Source organism: Chamaea fasciata, unplaced genomic scaffold (genome assembly GCF_029207755.1).
Source record: "Chamaea fasciata isolate MVZ Bird 193981 ecotype frontalis unplaced genomic scaffold, bChaFas1.0.hap1 SCAF_5, whole genome shotgun sequence".
Lineage (NCBI taxonomy): Eukaryota > Metazoa > Chordata > Aves > Passeriformes > Sylviidae > Chamaea > Chamaea fasciata.
Window position 1 is genome coordinate 20,546,775 of NW_027094090.1, and position 21,659 is coordinate 20,568,433.

At 35.8% G+C, this 21,659-nt stretch overlaps 1 protein-coding gene across 1 annotated transcript in view; it reads left to right on the plus strand.

Moving 5' to 3' along the window:
* GRM8 (glutamate metabotropic receptor 8) overlaps positions 1-21,659 on the plus strand; it is a 311,526-nt gene that overhangs the window by 265,676 nt on the left and 24,191 nt on the right. Inside the window, exon 8 of the mRNA XM_066182978.1 lies at positions 3,368-4,303. Within this exon, the coding sequence (XP_066039075.1) occupies positions 3,368-4,303 (936 nt within the window). The remainder of the gene's footprint in view (positions 1-3,367; positions 4,304-21,659) is intronic.

A 21,659-nucleotide genomic window follows, 5' to 3' on the forward strand; every position in this document is an offset into this window, starting at 1 on the left:
TAATTACTAATTAAATAATAATGACTAATTATTCCCAGTTAGCACACTCAGTCGTTATGGGGCAGGTCTTGGGCTAAGTGAACTGGGTTGCTTCAGGCTGAAATGAAAGCAGGGTATGCTTTCCAGAAGGGCAGTTCATCTTCGTTAAAGATTACCACTGTTCAGTCCACTGAACTATGTCAAAATTAGGTCAATACAACCTTCTTCTGAAGACTCTAATTTCAAATACAGACCAATGTGAACATCAAGTCCTCAATTAACAGCTTTACTCTGCCGATTGGTTCTTACTGTGGCACATTGCTTGTTAATGTAGCTATAAACTGAGTTGTCAGATGGTTGTGCTCATGAGAGAATTGCATCTTTCCACAGACTTCCAGACTTATCATCCTACAATGACAGAATTTTCTCAGATATACAAGTATTTTGAAGGGATTTTCAATTTCAAACACTGGCCAATATTTCTTGGGACTATATCTCCTCTTCCTTCTTAAATAGAAAATGAAATAGAAAACTAATGAGCAAGAATTCAACATTTTTTTAAAGCTTTTTGATAAATCAAGGTCACCCTAAATGTACTTTTTTTTTGCCTAGAAGATTAATCTAGATCCAGATTTTAAAACATAGAATCTATACCTTGTGAAATCCACCTGCCCCAGCCATTCATTCTGGTTATTTTCTACATTGATTAAGAACTTTTTATGCTTTAAGATTCTATTTGTGTTTGACTTTTTCTATCACTAACCAGTCAATAGTGCTTATATTCATAATTAATTTATTAGGTAAAAAATTCTTTATCCAGTGAGTTTTTCAACATCCATAACTTTATATAACTTTGCATGCTGGAAATGATACCAATTGTGTCAGATGTGTCAAAGTGAAAAATATATGAATCTTCACTAGTTAGATTCAGAAGTAGGAATTTATTATTAGTTGTTGCCACTGTTAAGTGTAACCTGAAGCACTTTAATGTTTTGCAAACCACAAAGAGATTTTAAGTGTGTTTTTAGTCAATTGAAACACTGTCAAGGGTAAAGTATGTGAAATCATAAATATGTGTAAAATTAAGGTGGTTTTTTGTTTTGGTTTGGGTTTTTGTTGTTTTTTTTTTTTTTTTTGGTAAGGTAGAGGCTCTAAAAGACAAAAGGGAACTCTCTGTACATATCTAAGCCATTGATTCACATTACAGTGAATGTGACCTTAGGATGCTTAATGCCGGATAAGAACCACTGTAGACCCATGGTATTAAATACTGATCTGGTATAAACTCACCTTGCTAATTCAAATGTGTTTAAAAATTGGAAACCTAAGCTTTATCCTGTCAGGCTTTCTGCTGGATGAGATATTGCCTGTCCATGCCATTCTAAGTTTATGTTGGATAAGGTGCTGTCTACTCTCCTGGTGATTATGTATTGTGTGCTATAATCTATCCAGTAAGTAGTATTGTGGCTTTCTGAGTCATCCCAAACTTATCCACACATCTGGATTAATGACCACGGCCTACTGTTGCCCCCATTATTGTAGTATGTGACTAAATCACAAGCTTTGTATTTATTCTCCTAGCAACAATGTGAAGGAGAATTGTCTTTACCATCATGCTGATTTCATCATAGCATGTTCTTTCTCACATCTAGTACATGAAGCAACAAGGGGTTATTTGGGGGGATTTAGGATTTCAGTGATTAAAACCAGCAGATTGTAACAGAGGTGAATTTTTTCTTAGTGTATCCAGTGCTCTGCTGGAGCTCTGTCAAAGCTGTTTCATACAACACTGGGTTATGCTTGTGCTTTTAGGGAAGCTAATTGCTTAAATGATTTTCTTTTCCATAGTCACCAGATGATGCATTTTGCATAGTCATCACAATTCTTGATATAAAATCTGGTTGACTTCTGGGTATTCAGAATTCCCTCCCACTGAAATCCTTGAGTGACTCTGAGCGTTCACAGAGCTGGTTTTACAATCGATTCTTGTCTCCTTGTTACTCTGTGGTGTCTTGGAGTGGAGAACAACATCAAAGTCCTGCACAGAAGAGAGGAGGAGTCTGGCTGCTTGTTGCTGCTTTATTCATCCTGCATAGTGTGTAACTGGTGCTCTGGCTCTCTGGGGAAGGCAAATAAGGCCAGAAATGCGACATTGTGATTTCCTCTCAAGTCTGTTGAAAAATTGCTGAAAAAATAAACTTTAAAGGCCAAAATTACCCCTCTTTATAAGCTGTCCCCATTCTGTCCTCCTCCAGAAGGAACTGAAAACATTCCTGACGCCTGAAGTTTTGTAACTGCTGTTTCACTTATGAATAAACCCTCCAAATGAAACAAAAGTGCTAACTACTTAATAGGCAAGAAGGAGGAAAGTTCTTTGTCCTCGAGTGCTCACCACCTCACAAAGGAATGAAAGGTGGGGCCTGGAGCAACAAGGAGTGGTTCTGGTGCCCACAGGGGGCTCCGCTCTACCCACAGCTCTGCTTCACTCAGAGTGACCTCTGCAGAACAGGGTTTTAATAAGAGTGCGCTAAGGACAGCTGCCACCAAACTGAGTAATAATTTTAAGTAGAAAATTCTTTAATCCAAGAGTTCCCTATTCAGATTTCATTTGCAAGGCATGCAGGAAGAATACATAAAGTATATTTTGCTAATGTGCTGCTGTGGAGAAAGCTAGGATTTCTAAAACAAGATTGCATTGTTCTGTGCTACAAAAGGATCCCTGGACTTATTATATCAGGAGAGCTAAAGCAGTAGTCATGACAACTTTTTCCATTATTATTCAAAAACCAGTATATACTTACTTTAATCTTCTAGAAATGTAAACACAGCACTTTTGAACATTTCAAGGCTTTGAAGGTGAAAAAGTATGAAATATCCACATTCGTGGAAGGGGTAGCATCACAGACCATTCTTTTCTGGGACTCTTTTCTGCCAGGGCTGATGTATGGAGATTTTAATCTATTTCTTTACTGTACCAAAAATTGCTCTGAAGCTCACTCTGAAAATAGCCTTATTTTGTAATTAAATGTTTGAGAACTACCGATATTTATATTTGCATGTGATTAACTTTTACAGCACTGCATATGGGGCTTTTTGCTTTAAAACTAGCCTGGAGTCAATAAATATCTTTACAGATGTCAATTTGGTCAGCAGTAAAGGGGTAAATAGAAACTAATGACACTCATCAAGCCTGTGGCATGAATGATTTATTGGACACAATCATTTAACACTTTTTTAAAGTCAGTGCGAGGGAAAGAAACAGGTTTCTTATTATGGTAAACTGTATTTGTGCTGTCAGCATGTAGTGATTTATGACAAACCTGTGGCCAGGATTAGGATATTATAAATGAAGGAAAATAGAAGTCTCATTAATTTTTTATACCCACAGGTAGAAGACATGCAGTGGGCTAACAGAGAACACACTCATCCAGCATCTGTCTGCAGCCTGCCCTGTAAAGCTGGGGAAAGAAAGAAGACGGTGAAGGGAGTGCCCTGCTGCTGGCACTGTGAGCGCTGTGAGGGATACCACTACCAGGTGGATGAATTCAACTGTGAACTCTGTCCCATTAATAAAAGACCAAATGCCAACCGCACGGATTGCCAGCTTATCCCTATAATCAAACTGGAGTGGCATTCTCCTTGGGCCATTGTGCCTGTCTTCATAGCTATTCTGGGTATAATTGCCACCACCTTTGTGATCGTGACATTTGTCCGGTACAACGACACACCGATCGTCAGGGCCTCTGGGCGGGAGCTCAGTTATGTGCTCCTGACTGGGATTTTTCTCTGTTACTCCATTACTTTTTTAATGATTGCAGCTCCTGATACAGTGGTCTGCTCATTTCGAAGGATCTTTTTAGGACTTGGCATGTGTTTCAGCTATGCTGCGTTGCTTACCAAAACAAACAGGATTCACAGAATATTTGAACAAGGTAAAAAATCTGTCACAGCTCCCAAATTTATTAGTCCGGCTTCTCAGCTGGTGATCACTTTCAGCCTCATATCCTTGCAGCTTATTGGAGTCTTCATCTGGTTTGCTATTGATCCACCACATACCATTGTAGACTACGGAGAGCAGAGGACACTTGAACCAGAAAATGCCAGAGGAGTTCTCAAATGTGACATTTCAGATCTTTCTCTCATTTGTTCCCTTGGATATAGTATTCTCTTGATGGTCACATGCACTGTTTATGCTATTAAAACAAGAGGGGTCCCAGAGACCTTCAATGAAGCAAAACCCATTGGATTTACTATGTACACAACCTGCATAATTTGGTTAGCTTTTATTCCAATCTTTTTTGGTACGGCCCAATCAGCAGAGAAGGTAAGTGATGATGTGTTTACATATCAAAACACTACTCTTTTTCTATTTTCATCTCTCAATAATTGCAGCATTAAAACATTTTCACTCTTATGAATGTGTAATTCTGAATGGCAGAAAAACTGTCAGAATTCATGGACAGTAAAATACACATTTCAAAAGGTAGGTTTCCTAAATATTAACACAAGAAAGTGATTGTTGTGTGACTGGCATAAAAACATTGACAATTTTTCAATATGACCTTAAATTACTGTTTCTTATAAAATTGTTGTTGCCCTTCAGTGATGCTGATGCCTGTTACATGAAGTACTATCAATCTTTGTTATCATCCACAGATCTGATAGAACTGGTTGCATTCCACAAATCTAAGAAGATCAACTTACATTTGTCAAAAGTAATGAAGAAAAATGCTGGGGCAGAATGAAAAGAATTACTTTAGTCTCTGGTTGACACCATAAACTTTAAAAAAATTAAAAATAATAAAAAATAGAATAGGAGGAGATAAATGGTGAATGAAGTGTGTGTAAATTCATATAAGGCCTAACTCACTAATTATTGTATCAATGCAAAACCAAAACACTTTCCTGATAATTTAGTAAGAAATTAAATGATTCATACTTGGATGCAGAGCACATCAGACATGTAACTCTCCTCCTCTCAGTTTTAATGGGAAGGCAGAGGTAAATGTTGACTGTCAGTATTTATTGAGGTGACAGTGGTGAAAATGACAAGTTAGGCAGGGAAAAGCAATAATACTAGCATCAATCTTCAAAACTGCAAATATTTGATATATAAAAAATCTTAAAAATAAGAAATTAAAGTCAACACTTTCACATAAATTCTTGTCTTTCCTTCTAGCAGGTGTTTTGTGTAATTCTTTAAAACATTTGTTTTAATTTAATTGAAAAGTCACCACGTGTTCATTTATAATTGTGCAAAGGTTTATGTCTCTAGTTTAGAGGGCACCCTTGTCTGTGGATTTAAAGAACAGTTCTGTATACTGTGATGAAACACTTTCAAGCAGAAGGATTGTGTAGGGCAGAAAAAACCATTTTCCTCACTGAAAATTGAAGCAGACTTACTGAATTGGATCAGGCTTATTCGCGTGTTTTTTTGGATTAAGTCGGGAAAGTGAGTACCAAGGTAATGGCTTATCACAGACAAAGTTAAAAAAACCCATTTGGCATAGGGAAACATATTTAGGTAAACTGTTTTTCAATTCTGACTTTTTTGTACTTGTAGGCTTAAGTTACAAAAATGCTTTGTTGCATAAATGAGTGGCACTTTTAGCAGCAATCAGGTTTATGACGAGTACTGGGACCAAAAGAATTGAGTTGTGGAACAGGAAATATTTCTCTGCTGGCAGTGACTTCGATTTACACCATCGGTTCACCTTGGCTTGTAGTAAAGGATGGTTTGGTTTCAACCTTTAAAGACAAGATTAATAAACGCCTCTTTTGCATTTCTTGTTTGAAACCCAAGACTGAACACACAAATGATGTTAAATCACACAGCTTCTAACACTGAATTTTACTTGTTAATTGCCATTTTTTCTTTCTAAATTATTTGATTTTCTTCCCTCTCCTTTATGGAGGGAAAAAAATGCTAATACAAGAGCTCTGTAATTCCAATAATTCTTTTCAAAGTGCTCCTTCTTTTTGCTGCAAATAAAAACATGTTTCCACACAGTCTTACAAACATCTTCATAACAGTTTACATATTCCATACAATTAAAATGCTTCTCTGAACGGGATAAAAATGTAATCTCTTACTGCACACATATGCATGGTCTGAATAAATGTATTGTTTTTCAGTTAATGCTTAACACCATAAGAAGCAATTTAAAAACAAGCTAATGTATTCTAGAATATTTCATTTGAAATTTGATATTATGATCTTTTTGGAGGGTGAAACAAACGAAAAACTTCCATGGACTTTTTTTGGTGTTTACTCACATTGCAGTTATTTTAGAATCCTGAAATTATTTTTTTTCATGTCTTGAGCTTACTCACAGAGGACAGAGCAATAAAAGCTAGGGATTTTAAAGTTCTGTTTTAAAGCAATGTTTCCCTTATGAAATGTTGACAGTAATAAATTTATTATGAAATTCATTACTTGCTAGGGATACTTCCAGTTACTAACTTTAGAAATACTTCTGTTTGAATAACAAGTAGTTAAAACTTTTCAAAAATGTTTTAAGGAATTTCACTTTTCCTAGACATTAGGAGTGCTTACTAAGTTACTAAGCATTTCTTGAAAAAGAGATTGTACTTAAGTATTTAATTAACGCTAATTGAATAACAAACCTACTGAGCAGCTTTTATTTTGCTGTCAATACCTCTAAATAAAAAAAAAAAAAAAATGCTATCAATGCTGAAAATGGATGTCTAGATCCAAAACTCAGAGCTCACCCTAGAACAGTTAACCTTAAAATCAAAAAATTTATTGGCCTTGGGCATCAATTCCCAAAAGCAGAAGTTTCCTAAGTGATTCTGTATGACGTTTAGAGGAGTGTAAACCTGTAGGATCAGCACAAGTCCATAAATTGAGTGTTGGCATCAATCAAACTTCAAATACACATGATGAAGGTAATTTAAATAAGCCTAAGTACTTATCTGCAGACAGACTAGGAACCTTGATGATATGTTCTTACTGTGAAGCACAGAATGGGAAACTGCTCTTCTTCTTCTGTGCTCATGAAGAATCTTGGGTCTGGCTGGTGAATGGAGCTGAGTTAAATGCCTGAATTTGCATGCAGTGACATATCCATAAGAAAAAATGCTAAGGTAACTTGACAAGATGCAATGGGAATATGTTGATTTTTAATCTTGACATTTGTAACATTTTTAACAGTCCTTTATAACAAATGCTATTTTTTTTAATTTGTATTATCTCAGTTTGCATGTAAGTTTGAAACTAATATAAAATTGAAAAAAACTACCATATATTATTGAAAAATTGAATATACATATATATGGATAATAAAGGAATGTTAAAGTGTTGTAAAAAGTATCAGTACAAAATAACCTGGCATAATTCAAGCTTAGTGGCTTGTATTGATCTCCATGTTTATTCATGTGTCCTTATTTTCAAGCACCAGAATATAAATGTTCTATGGTATTTAACATGCTATTTGGAGATTGTAGTTCTTACAGATGTCCTGCAGAGAAAATATGAACATTGACTTTAGTTCCTGTGTGATTTTTTTTTTGTCTAGTTCATGATTTTGTCCATTCGTGTTCATGCCTGTTTTGACAGCCACTTCTTTATGAAATGAACCTACCACAAAAAATTAAATTATTCCAGTTTGTCATTAAGCTGAATGAAAAATGGCCGCCTAAGACATAAACCATTAATTTTCTAACACTTACATTAATGCCAATAAGGTACTTTAGAGTCAAAGGAGAGAAATTCTGTGAGAAAGAATTCTGTGAATATAGCTTTCCTCTATTGTCGCACACAGGTATACAGCAAAACACTGGAAGTACTGGAATCATCTAGGATAGAGATGTCTGAAATGTTCTAATGACCAAAATGCCGCTGAAAAATATATTGAATAGCTGAGTGATTAAAACTGGTATTTCAGTTCCTGTGTAAAATTAGGTTAAAATGGCAGATTGCACGAAAACCTTCTGAGGGTAGATGGCTGTTTGAAGTACAACAGTATTTAATAAACTGAACTTTGTAAATTTCCTTCCTTTTAGCATTTTTGACAGGTAAATAAACCATTTTTATTCACAGATTATTATCACACATCTTTGTTATCAGACATAATTTATTATATTAATCTGGAAATGCTTTGCTTGAATGAGAAGATGAATACTTGGTCCCCATATTGTGAAAGAAGAGATGTTTCACTTTCTGCTAAGGAAAGACCATAAAAAACACTCAATAATTTTTTCCTTCTCCTCCAACTGGAAACAATTATAAGGTGTTATCTAGCAAGGCAGATAAATTTTAATGTATTTCCAAGTATTCTGACAAGTCTGACCTCTGTTATCATAACTGCAGTATAGACAAATTGTAATTTCATAATAGAAATTTTCCCATAAATTATTATCATTATGATCTTACTATTCGAGCTGTTTTCATGCTGGATTTATTGTTCAGCAGATCTTATGCTTATATCCATCTGTTTGTTAGTAACACTAAAAGAAGTTAGGAACAATACTAAAAGTATTCCACTATTAATTTGACTTGTAAATTACTGCTGTAATTGTCAAGATAAAGAACTTCAATTCTCAGTGGGAGGAAGAGGTAGTTCTATCAGTGTAGTAATATAGTTCAGGTAGAGACTTCTTACTTCTCCCATATTTCTAAAAATTATGCAAATCTTTTTGTGTGTGTGTGTGTTTATGTAATGAATTCTTGATTAAATGTATTCCTGTGACTGCAAGAAAACAGCATCTAAATGATTCCTCAGGCTGTGTTAATGAAGAGCATAGCACTGAACTTGTTCTTCACCACAAAGCATTCTTTTCTAATCCTGATCATATTTGGAGATCTAGCTCTGCAGGTAGTCCATGCAATACGCATCATAGAAAAAAGTCGAGAAAGTCAACTTATAAATTTAGCATTTCTTTCATTTAATGAATAATGTTTGGCTTGATTAAACTAGAATCTCTGCTGCCAACACTGTGCATAGCATGAGGTTTAATCTGAGGGATATTTGAAACAGTTTCTCATTTTCCTTATTACAGGAGCAGGAGATAGAAGACTGCTGAAGTTCTGCATTCCATATTCAGCAATTTATGATTTTTCAAAAGTCCATTTCTGCACTTCTAATTTTTTTTATATTCAGAATCTTTAGAATATGGGAGTACTTGCAAGATTGCAAACAAACTATCAGTACTTGAATTTTTGCATAGTCTAGTCTAAAGTACTAGATTCCTAAGAAGCAGCTCAGACAACTGGACTTGTTTATCTTGTTTCCACAACTTTCTGTAGCAAGGAGGGTGTTGTTGTTTCTCCCAGGCAGCAAGTGATGGGACAAGAGAAAATTGGCTCATGTTGTGGCTGGGCAGGTTTAGGCTGGATGTAGGAAAAAATTCCTCCCTAAAAGGGTGGCCAAGCATTGAACAGTGAAGTGGTGGAGTCGCTGTCCCTGGAGGTGTTTACAAGATATGGTTTGGTGGTGGAATTGTCAGTGTTAGGTCAGGATTTGATGATGTTAGAGGTTTTTTCCAACCTAAATGATTGTATTATTCTATGTCTTGGAGCGGAAAATTAGTTAAAATTCACCAGATTATCTGATGGAAATATCCTTCCCTCTCACAGGAAATCATGTTAAGAATGGAGAAACTTTTTGTCCTTCTCATTTCATGTTTTTTCAAATGTAAAATTTTATGAGCAAAATTATTTTTATGCTTCATAATTTCCTCCAACTTTTGACCCAATCCTTGGCAACAATCCTTTGTTGTTCTACTGTAGAAGCATAGTGTTAAAAAAGATGTGAACAAGAGGATGACTAAATCACAATTTATTGCCCAATCTTCCTCTGCTCTCTTTCTGTCTGAGAGGAAGTTCCTCACTCCTTGTTTTTCTCTGAGGCAGCATTCCCCTTCAGCTGGAAGATACTCAGTGCACTGCAGGCCAGGGTCATTTCGCCCCACTGGCTGAACAAAGGCTTTCAGCAGCCCCCAAATATGTTTTCCCCTCCAGCCTCCCATTAGCTGCTGTTGGAGGACAAAGGAATAGTCACACTTCTCCTGGGTGGCAGCATAAACTGCAAAAGGTACCTGCAGTGAGAAACCAGTTAAACAGAGAGATCCTCTTTTCTCTCAAAAGTTGCTTTGTGGGAACCCATTCCAAAAGTTATTTCTTAGGAAAAGACTGTGATTCTATTTTTTTTTTCAAGTTTATTTGCTAAGTGAGACAGAACTGATGAATTAGGTAATTTAAAATACTGTAGGCATTTTCAAAGCTTTTTTTTTCAGTTTCAGCCTTTTCTATACTTGTAAGTTTAAATTGAAGTTTGGAAGCAGAGTAGTTCTGATGTTTAAAGATCATAATTTCACAAGTTTTAAACTTTCCATTTCTTAAACTGAGAAATGTCTGGATTGTTGACTGTAACACCAGCCTTGTATTTAAAAAAAAACATTTATGAAAAGATTTTTGATGAGTTTTCAGGACAAGTACTTTTTAAAAAAATAATACTTTTTAAATCTTCTAGCCCCGTTTAGATTTTTTTGTTATTCAGCACAGTGTTTATCTGAGTTTCAGCAAGTGTTCTTGCTGAATGACTGACTGTACAAAGGTAATACATATATAATTTTAAAGACTGGACTTTATTGTTTTAAGATATGCCTATTACCTTTAGAGCGAGTTTTCATTTCTCTGTTTACTTTTATATTAACGAAGCTACTTTGAAGGACTTTGAGTGTGTATGCTGAGCACTGATTTTAATTAGAGAATCACAGAATGAACTAGGTTGGAAAAGACTTTTAAGATCATCTAGTCCAACCTATGATAAGTTTTCTAGGACGTATCACAAAGACAGACAATGCCAGCTCCTCCAAGAAAGACGTGGAGTATTTAGTAAAATACATTTTTGAAATTTTAGCCCAGTGAGATGCTAATGTGTGCACCTGTATTTTCATTTCTGCATAGCTCTATGTCTGTTCCAGCATGAGCATCGAGCTGACATACCTAGATGTGTACATGGAAAAGATGTGCACCTGCCACATAATGGAAAACGCTGGCATTTTGTTTGTCTGACATGCTTGCTTCTGGCCCCATCATGAATGATAGTTTTTGTCCCAAAGTCAGGAATGAGCTGCCAGAAAAATTAAATTTTCCTTTGATGAGCTTCCTACCCCATCCTGGGGAATGTCAGAGAGTTGCTAACATGTAGATGAAGATGGAATTGCATGCTAAAGAATTTTAAATATATCTTTTTGGAAACCTGTTGGCTTCTGTGATAAGCAATTAATCCTAACTGAGAAGCAGAAACAATTTTGTGAAGCACAGATAGCTAAATATCTCATCATTTTTTTGTTAAAAAAATCAATAATCATGGAAAGCAGTTTGTGATAGACCAGAAATGTTTCATAAAGATAATATTGAAAAAATTATACCTTAGCTACTGTATTTTTAGGAATCAGATTCATCTCACAAAAATATTGATCTTTTGTCTCTGATTTCTTCAGTGCCAAAAATCTGGTTGTCTTCAACAAGTGCAGTTCGAGATAAACCTTCCAGCATTTAAAAAATCTTAGGTTTTTAGGGCACTGTAAGGGCTGGTTTCATTTGCATATAATAAAACCAGTGAAAACACAAACAAAACATCTTTAAGCAAATTTATGACTTACTGAAAAATGTTTGTAAGTAGACAGGAAGAGGGATTTTTTTTTCAGCTAAGAATGATTGGATAAACCCACATCCTGGGGGGGGGAAAAAAACCAACCTATTGATAAGAGAAAGCTAATTGGAACTATCTCTAACCCTTATACTCTTGATAAAACGAATAGAAAGTCTTTAAATAGAACAATGTCTAGAAATTGTGTTGGAACTATTTCTGGGATGCTCTTGGGAAACCTCAGGTTCTTGCTAGCTCTTGCCAGGTAGGAAGCAGTACATTGATAGCCTTTGTTATAGCTTTAACAAAGCTTTTACCTTACTGAAAGTGAGTAAACACAAGGATGAAAGAAGAAACAAACTATGAAGGCTTTTATTTTGACTCTTTGAATTCAGCTTCTTGTCTTTCTTATTTCCTCCTACAAGAATTCCAACTTTGCATAGGATTCATACCAAAATATCAATATTTTGATCTTCCAGATAGGATAAAGTGCTGTGGACTGGTAAGTTGTCATGTGTAGGCTTAGCCTAAACAGCAGTGCTTATGCAAGGTCATCACATACCACATCTTGAATTGACACCACCAGTTCCCCGGTGCACCAGGAAACTTGATCCCCATTGGGTGATCAGCACCTAATGAGAGCCATATTACCTTGTATTTCCTTTAGACAAACAACATTTTGAAGCACAGTTATGGTGACTCAACTAAAGTGTTTGCTATGCACAGTAGGTTGATATATGTTTCAGCCCCTTGTGACCATTCTGTTAAAGAATTGTCATAATTTGTACAGCTGGGAGGATGACAGTAAACTGGACATCCTATCCAAATACCAGATCCAGTCAAAAAAACCTAAAGAGATATGAACCCAGTAAAATTTGTAACAGAATTGATAAATTCAATAAAATTCTAAAATTTCATGTAAGGGACAGTGAATTTTAAATTCATGTCTCATATAGACAGACATACCAGGAATGAGAAATGATGGAAGTCTGCTTATTCTTAAAACATAAAACTAAGTCTATGGGATAACTATTTCGTTAGACTGTTAATACTGAATGTGCATGTGAGTGTGTGTGCAAGTATTTCTTTTCACAGAACTATGAGCTCTTTCTTGCATGAAATGAGAATAGCTACTATATAGTATAAAGCCCAGCAAAACCAATAATTTTAATACATATATAAGAAATTGCTATTAAAAAACCAAAAGAAGTCTTTAATTGGTCATATAAACCTATTTTTTTAAAATTTATCTTTCAGTTTACAGTGAATCTTCCTGACAGGGAATGAAATGACAATAGAGAGATCCATGTAAGCTCATCCAAGAGAGTCAAAATTTAACTATAACAGAATGTAATTTTATTATAGCAGATCATAGTATTTTTTTAGTAATCAAAAAAAAAAAAAAGTAATTATGAAATATCTTCTTAAGTCCAGACATTCATTTTCAGTGTGTACATAGATTTTGAATTTTTCCTTTCCTAAAATGGTGCTTTCAGACTTGACAGTGACTTCATAATCAGTCAATTTACCAGAAATATCACTCTAGTAGAACGGTCAAATGATTGTTTTCATGGTGATTACCAAGGTCATGTTCATTTGATATTGTGAAGCATATGGATAGGATTGGTGTTATCAGACTCACTGATAGAACTGGTGACACAGCACCCGCATAAATCTATTTTCTACAGAAAACATCCTTATTTCTTCAATTGTACAATAAGAATAACTGCACAATGAAGGGAAGAAAGGCAAAGTACTCGATTTTCTTTTTTTAAACTCCACTGAATTTAGATGGAATAGATGAAGAGCACGTATTCACAGGTATGGTGAATGCCATTCGTTCAGGTATTGAAAAACACTTCCCAATTACAAAACAACAAGTTCAGAAGGAGATTAGAAGAGGGGGACTACTTACAAGACAGTGTTCAATGGAAAATAAAGGAAAAGATTTTTAGCTCTGATTCTGAGGAACACAGTACATTTTGCAAATGTCTTTTCTAGAAAGTTAGAAGTCATAATTGAATGAGGTATAGCAGAAGAGCTCACAGCAGGCAAAGCATCTATCTCCAAATCTAGTCATCAAAAAGACAGAGGCAAACCAATGTGGCATAATGCTGAAATTGGTCCCAAAGCCCAAAACTGCTTTACAAACAGTCTCTGTAAGGGAATTGTTTGCACCATATGTTTTCCTTAAGAACTGATCTACTGAAAGGGTGCTTTAGATTATGGTACAAACGGAAGCAGCTTCCCCCAGAACACATCACCTCCTATCCTTTTGAGCCATTACACTGCATAAAATTTTTTGATCTACAAAGATCATATACCTCCATCAAGGCTTCCAGGTTCCAAGTTGGAAATTTCTCTGCTATTTCTCCAAACTATTTGTCTTGTCAATGAGGCTTGTAATTTCTTTGTTTCCAACCACCACCAAAGATATAAACTTTGTCCTTTTCAAACTTCAATTTTTTGCTGGTTAAATTCTCTCTTGTTTCCCTGTTTGCTTACTTGATAGTTTGTCCAAGATACAGCAGTCATTGCAGCCAGTGCTGCTTTTCTTTCTATATTCCAATATCCTATATCCTGAGCATCTTATATCCAAATTCCTAGTTCTTTTCTGTGTGACTTAGGACTTAATCTCTCAACGTATCTCTGCTTCTCTTCCTCCTCTCCCTCACTGACATTGATGATGGCATTTTGTTATTGGTGTTTTCTACTTCCACTCCTAAATTTAGAAAGTGTTTACAAACATTTCCTCCTTCCCTTCCCCTCCCCTCCCCTCCCCTCCCCTCCCCTCCCCTCCCCTCCCCTCCCCTCCCCTCCCCTCCCCTCCCCTCCCCTCCCCTCCCCTCCCCTCCCCTCCCCTCCCCTCCCCTCCCCTCCCCTCCCCTTCCCTCCCCTCCCCTCCCCTCCCTTCCCCTCCCCTCCCCTCCCCTCCCCTCCCCTCCCCTCCCCTCCCCTCCCCTCCCCTCCCCCTAACACTCTCAAATTTTTCCAAGTTCTAGCTCCTTTTTTTAGTGCTCTACTTCTGAAAGGTTCACAATCAAGTGAGTGAGAGTTTTGCCAGTGATGTCAAGAAACATTAATGCTTGTGCTGTTCCTTTAATGCTTCGTCTGTATGCATCCCATCTGTGTTCAAGCTACTAAAAGCTTTTCTAAAGGGACCTGTGTAAATTGGAATTTTGTGCATCTGTGTTATATAAGAATATAGCTATGGAATTTGATAATACATTTTTGATTTTTTATCTAAAATGTAGGTGGTAGTTGACTTGGCTTAAAATTGAGCTGGCTATCCTGTATTTTTGTGTCATTTTAATAAACAACCCATGTGTGTTGGAATTCTCCTGCACACAAGAAGACATAAAAAATACATTACAGGCAGTTCTGGTTTTCTAAGTACCCAAAACAGGGAAAGTGTTAAGTACATTACGTCCTTAAACATCGCTTTAGCAGAGAAGCTTTTAAGCACAAGAGGGGCATAAAAGGAGGAGAGAAATATGCAGTGTGCCTCCTCTTATCTCCTAGGCAGAGATGTAACAAGCAGATCTGGTTGACTGGCTGTTTCTTTGGGGCTTTTTTTGGCTTTTCTCTTTCTCTTTATACCCACATAGCTCTGTATGGTAGTTTGGCAGGTAGTTTGCCAGAGGGCTGGGGGCTAGAGGGAAGCACTGTCAGCTGGCATTGCCGTAGCTGCACTTCCTTTGAGAAGGTGGTTCAGAGCCAGACATTTCAGGATTTGACTATATTCATTTCCTCTCAAGGTCACCAGAATATACACGGAAATGTCAAAACTGCAGTCCAGCAAGCCTCCTCTGTATGACATAAGTTAATGTGGTTTCTACATTTAAAAGTTATTTGTGTTTCAAAACAGTGAGAGTAGGCTGAAGATCTACTCAATAGGATTTATTTTTAATTGCAATGAAGAGATTTATAAGTGCTGTCAGTTTCATCTTACAGGGTACACTAATACCTTCCAGAGCACTGTTAGACTATAAACCTAATTAGTAATTTCTATCTCCTCTACATGAATGAAATAAAGGCTTTTGTAAAATTATACTAGACTTTTTACCTATTGAGTGAAAGGATTAAGCCTGATTTGAATTGTCACCTGAATATTAACACAAGCTCTTTGGGCGTCTTTTCCTGTGTGTGAACACAGGCATTCCTCTTGGAGTTGTTGTGCACACATGTTGACAGAAGACCAGACCCCTACAGTTGTAAAATGAAACCATCAGCACCTCTCCAACACATGTAATGCCTGAGAGCCAGTGCCGAGACCTATTTTTTACTGCAGTTAACACTACCATGCTGTTTAAAATGACAGAGTGTAAGGAAGTAACTTAGATCTAACCTGTCAGGTTAGCCAGAAGTGATGTGATTCTGAGCAACAGAGTGCTTATTTTCTCAGTGATTTTTCCTTTTTTATTCTAGCTTTTCCAGCACTGGTAAACAATACTCTCTTCCTCCTACAAAGCCACCCACTTGGGTGAAGTATATTTCACAGAGGCCCCAAATTCTATGCCTTATTGACTTCTTGTTGAAATTACTTTTTCAATATATTCACAGCTCATCTCTCCTTTTTCTTCCCTTAACCAAGGCCTATTTGACTTATATTGAAGAATCACACTCTCTTTCTGTAGGAAGTTTAAGCATGCATGTTTTCTTATTCAGGTGATGACTGTATTTTGCTTACTATCCAATTAAGTGTGTGAGTAATATCTATGTTAAAAAAGATAGAGAAAAAGGAAAGAAAGCCCTCTTACATCCTGGAAGCTTCAAGTACTTAGATTTGTCACAGAACATCAAGGAAACTAGAGTACATGTAATTTCCAAAGGTGGCCCCTTGTTGTCCTGTTTCTTCACTTACACAAGTCTCCCCCTGATGCAGTCTATTAAAAATATACTTGTCTGCAGTTTCAGATATCATGTCTGCTTATTTCAGATGAATAAACAGCTGTCTAACAGGAAATGTAGCTATTTCACAGATACAGAACAGTTGTTGAGGAAATATTTTAACAAACTGTTTGTGCTTAGGGAGCCATTATGACTGGAGAGAACCTTAACAAAAGGTGCTCATTTTCTTGGAAAGGCTAAAAGTCTAATATTTTAGTATGCCCAAGATATTCTTTTATAAATTCAGCCATCTAGCACTTGATTTCCTAATTCTGACAATTTTCTATCTACTTGATATATACACTTCGTGCAATGTCCAGCTCCTTTATATTGTTTGTTTACCTGTGCTCAATATGCAAAAATGACTTATTTCTTTGTCTTTGTTTTGATATATTCAGTTGTCTTCTAAGATTACTGAACAATTTTGAGAGGAAACAAAGTATTCAGTAGCTGTTCTGGAAAGTTTATGGAGGCAGCGAATTTCTGTTTTCACTGAACAACCTTCCTGGACTTTTTTCAAATGAGTGACTAGCTAAAGATTGTTATGAGAGGTCTCCTAGGATTGCACAGGGAGAATGTTTAGTAATGGCTTTCTTTTTTATTCTTGTGTTCTGATTTGGTTATGCAAATGAGGAGAAAGTAGCTGTCAGTAGATGGAAAATTACGAGTGGGAATATTGAATTAATTCTCAGCAAATTGTGTTTGGATCACTTATAACGTTAATTAAGGTGGGCAGGACATTTGGTGGAGTCATTGTCCTGAAAGTTTGCCACTTGGACAGACTTTCACATGATCACTGTGCAGAAAATGTTGCTTCTTTGTATATAGACCTCTTTTTTTTTTTTTTTACAGCACAAGAATGCCAGGTTAATGATCTTCACCTCTGTTACCAGTATTCTTACAAGTCCAGGCATGAAGCTTTACTTTTAAATTTCAGCTTAATTAACAGTTTTTTTGCTTTAACGTATATTAAGCCACTTTTTTAAGTCTCTATGGAAAATTATAATTCCACAGTGCTCTGTAGCAAGTTTATGAAGCTACTGTTCTGGGAAATATGGGACTTGGTTCCTCCTTTCTCAAGAACAGTTATGAGGCAAAACAACAAAATCTTAAAAACTTTTATGACATAAAAGGATGCCACCACCTCTTCTCTATGAGATTTAATTTGTTTTTCTTTCAAGGGCCTGAAAAGAAAATATATTATGCAGTGACAAATAAAATATTTATTAATTAAAAATGGTTAACATTATTGATTTGTTTTTTCTGTGAGCAAAACCAGAATAAATGCATCCGATTCAATCCCAACCAATTTTTAAATGATAGCATATTCGCCGAATCAGAGGTAAAAAAATTGTCATTGACTTAAGTTCATTATCTTGCATCCTTTCTTCATGAAATGCTGTATACAACATTTTACACCAGCCCTAGGGGAAACAAAGCCTTCAGCTACAGCTGCTTGTAAATGGAAACTGATGACTAACACAGAAAAGTTACACAGCTCCTTTCACAGAAGATAAAGGATATCTCCACTGAAATGATTGCTGCCCTTGAATCTGTTAGTGACACTAAGAAGTGTGGCGATAGTCTTTGTTACTGGTGATTCCATGCAGAATTCAGTGCAGTCCTCTCTAAATCCACTGGCACCCAAGGCAGTTCTTGTTTGCTTGCAGCTCTGCCTGGCATTCCCAAGCAGTTCAATGCCACATTCCTCAACAATCTCATATAGCTTCATGATCAAAAATCCAGATGTACCTGAATATAAAAATACAGAATGGGTGCTCATCTGCAGTGAACACTGAAAGAATTCTACTGTGTTAGGAGTTTTATCTATCCAATGGGTAAGTGTTTGGCTTTTATAATGAGTACAGGACCTGAATGCAGATGAATAAGAAACCAAACCCTTGAGTGCCAATGCACATCCCCGTGGTATATTATATGCTCATGAAAGTGTGGAGGTAGATCCCAAAACAATTATTAATTCTGCAGATACACAAATAAGCCTTCACACATCTGTCAGAAACCAAGAATCTAATGATATTAAAAAAATAATAACCATAAAAATACTGCATAGTATCATTTTCTAGTGCTAGAAAAAAATTAAGAGATAAAATATAATATATTAGTAGAATAGAACTGTGGGGTTTTTTTGTGTCACCATTTTTTCCTTCCTGTTGGTTTCCCATTATATGGCATTGTTGGTGGTGTTTATGAGCTCCTGAAAGGCTTTTATGAGCTTTTGAATTTTTGTTCCCCATCTGTTTTTGAAGCCCTACTTTATGTGAGAGATCTGATCAATCATTCCATACCAAAAAAAAAAAAAAAAAGAAAAAAAAAAAAAAAGAAAAAAAAAAAAAGTAAAACTAAACACCACCACCTCGTCCACAATCATTAGGTAGCTGTGGTTATAAAAAATATTAATTCCTATAGGATCTTGTCTTCATTTCTTCATGTCTTCATCCTGAAGTTTGAAATTTTTTATTCTCTGCAGCTAAAAATTTATGCATCTGTAAACATGCTGTGATCTTCCACTTGCATAGCAACAGTATACTTTTTAAGTGGAAGCAACAAATGCTCAATTATTTGTGATTACTCCAAGATGCTTTCATCTGATAATGCAAACCACTGTGTTTAATACCTTTCAAATGTATAATGTATGACTTTTCATCCTAGTGGAAGCTTTTAGGTTTTATGCAGTTCATGAAATTTCCTAATCTGACATAATTGTTGTGGCACCAACAGTTTAAAAAGTACTTCTTTTAGAATCCTCCTAATCTACAGGGGGCCTGTTCTGACAGAAAAGTTCTGTGTGGCTTGTGGACAGCCTGCTTAGTTACTGCCCTGGAAGTAAAATGGGGACACAGCCTCTCTCACTTGGCCTTTCTTCTGGCTGTGTCTCTCTCACAGAGGTTTTTTTTTCTTAAAGGGCCTGTGTCCTGGTTTCAGCTGGGGTTGAGTTAATTTCTTCTCAGTAGCTGTTACAGCACTATGATTTTTAAAAATATTGAAAAAGTATAATTACTGTAGGAAAACCAGTTTGCAGTGTATTTCAACAGAAAAGGTACATGAGAAAACCCCCATCATGCTTAATGGTCCTATGGTATTTGTACAGAGTTGGGCAGAGCTCAATGAGTAAAGGAATACAAGATCACTGTGACCCCCTTATAAGGGAGCCAGATAATGCAGTTTCCTTATGGCAGTATTTGTTTTCCAGACAGATAAGCTGGGATTTATTTGACAGCAGGCAGATATGTAGGGTATGTGAACACACTGACCCTAGCTTCTAGTCAGTATTCTGAGTTCCAAGTCCAGGTTCTTACAGAAATTATGTTTGTAAGGACTACACTTGCCCCTGGCTTGTCTGTCATCTTTTTACATTTACAAGTGCAGTATTTATCAAACATTGTGTCTCTGAACATGCAATGTATGGAGGCTTTCAAATATTAAAATGTTCCAATAGCACAGAAGCTACCCTTTTATATCTGCCAAAATGTTGAATATACAGTAATTACCTGGAATTTAAAAATATATATAATAATTAGAGTCCTTACACTCATAGGGCTTCAGTGGTCTGATATAGTGGCCTTTAGACAAGCAAACACTTACTAAATTGTACAATAATTTTACTAAATATCTTAGCCATGTCAATTTTTTTAACATTTGCATAAGCCATAAGCATCAACTCTGTAGCTTCTATTTTTTATAGAGAACATTACTGTGGCTATTGAATTTTTTTGCAGGAAAAAAATTAGCTCTAAGGAATATTTAAATTTTTTCCCTTTTTTGATTATCAGAAGATATGATTTGATGTGATGTCCAGAAGGCATTATTATGTCTTTGCATGTCTCTGATATTCTGTATTACTTTGCTATGGTAAGTTTTTTGGTAGTTTATTCCACGCACAGTTTCAGTCAATCGTATTTGCACACATATAATCTGTCCCTTTAAAATCCTGGTTTTATTACCAGATTCTTTAACAACCTGTAACTTCTGATGGTTTGTAGCTCTGAATTATCTGACTTTTTAGCATTGACAATGAAGAAAAATAAAAATTAAAAAGAAAATGAAATAATGGAAGAACTCTGGTGGCAAAAATATGAGTCAGCTTTGGCAGAATGCTGGGAAAATTACTTCTTGTCAGAGGGTGATGATGCAAGGAAACTCCCAGTTTTGTTATCTGTGTATTAGAAAGGCTTGACTGTTGCAGAGTCACAGGGTTTTGAAAGAATGAAAATTAAGGTACTTTTCACCCCCAAAGGCATTGTCAGAAAACCCTCACAGTGTGGTACTCATAGAAAAATAAAAACTTGAAATGATGGCCAACTTGAAAGGTTTTCACTGAGAAGAAGGGAGACAGCTGTGATTTTAAAGTACACTGAGAGTCATGATTGAGAGTTTAAAGAGTTTTATGATAACATAGCACCACTATTCTGTTGAAACTTTGAGATTCAGAATGTTCTGAGGTAAAATTTTCTTTATTGCTTCATTTCAATTGATTTCAATGTTCAGTTAATTGGTGCAAATAAAAACTTTTATATTCACACTCCCTTCAGTCATGTAATCAGTGCCATCAAAATCTTTAGTGTTGTCCAGAATTACGAACAATATATTTCAGGATCTTCATATATAACTTTAGAATCCGTAATTAAAGGGGTATATGTAGTTAGCTTAGCAGTTATGTAGGCATATGTAGCTAGTTAATCATTACTTTGTACTTCTTTTTGTCCAAATTTTAGTTTCTCTTCCTGAATAGAAGGAAAATATGAGTAGACATAGATATATTATTTTTTGGGGAGAGGAGGTATTGTTTGTGGGATCATTTATAAAGTATTAGTAGCCTAAAGCACAAACCCACAAATGTAATGTGTAAATTCCTTTTCTCTGAACAGAACTGCGCTTTTGTTTGTTTCATGGACTTCTATATAAAGTGATAAAGATCATCTGCTATAATATGATCTAGATTTTGGAATAAAGCCCTGAGTCTCTTACGAAGAAATGAAATGTCTGAATCAACTTTGCCCATATATTGGGAGCAAAGACTGTTTCAAATATTTGATTGTTTTATAAATTGTGTTGATAAAATATGAAAGAAAGCTCTTTTGGTCCACTCAAAAAATATATTTTACTTTTTAAGACTGAAGTGGTACAGAGAAGTATTAATGAAAAAATACCTAT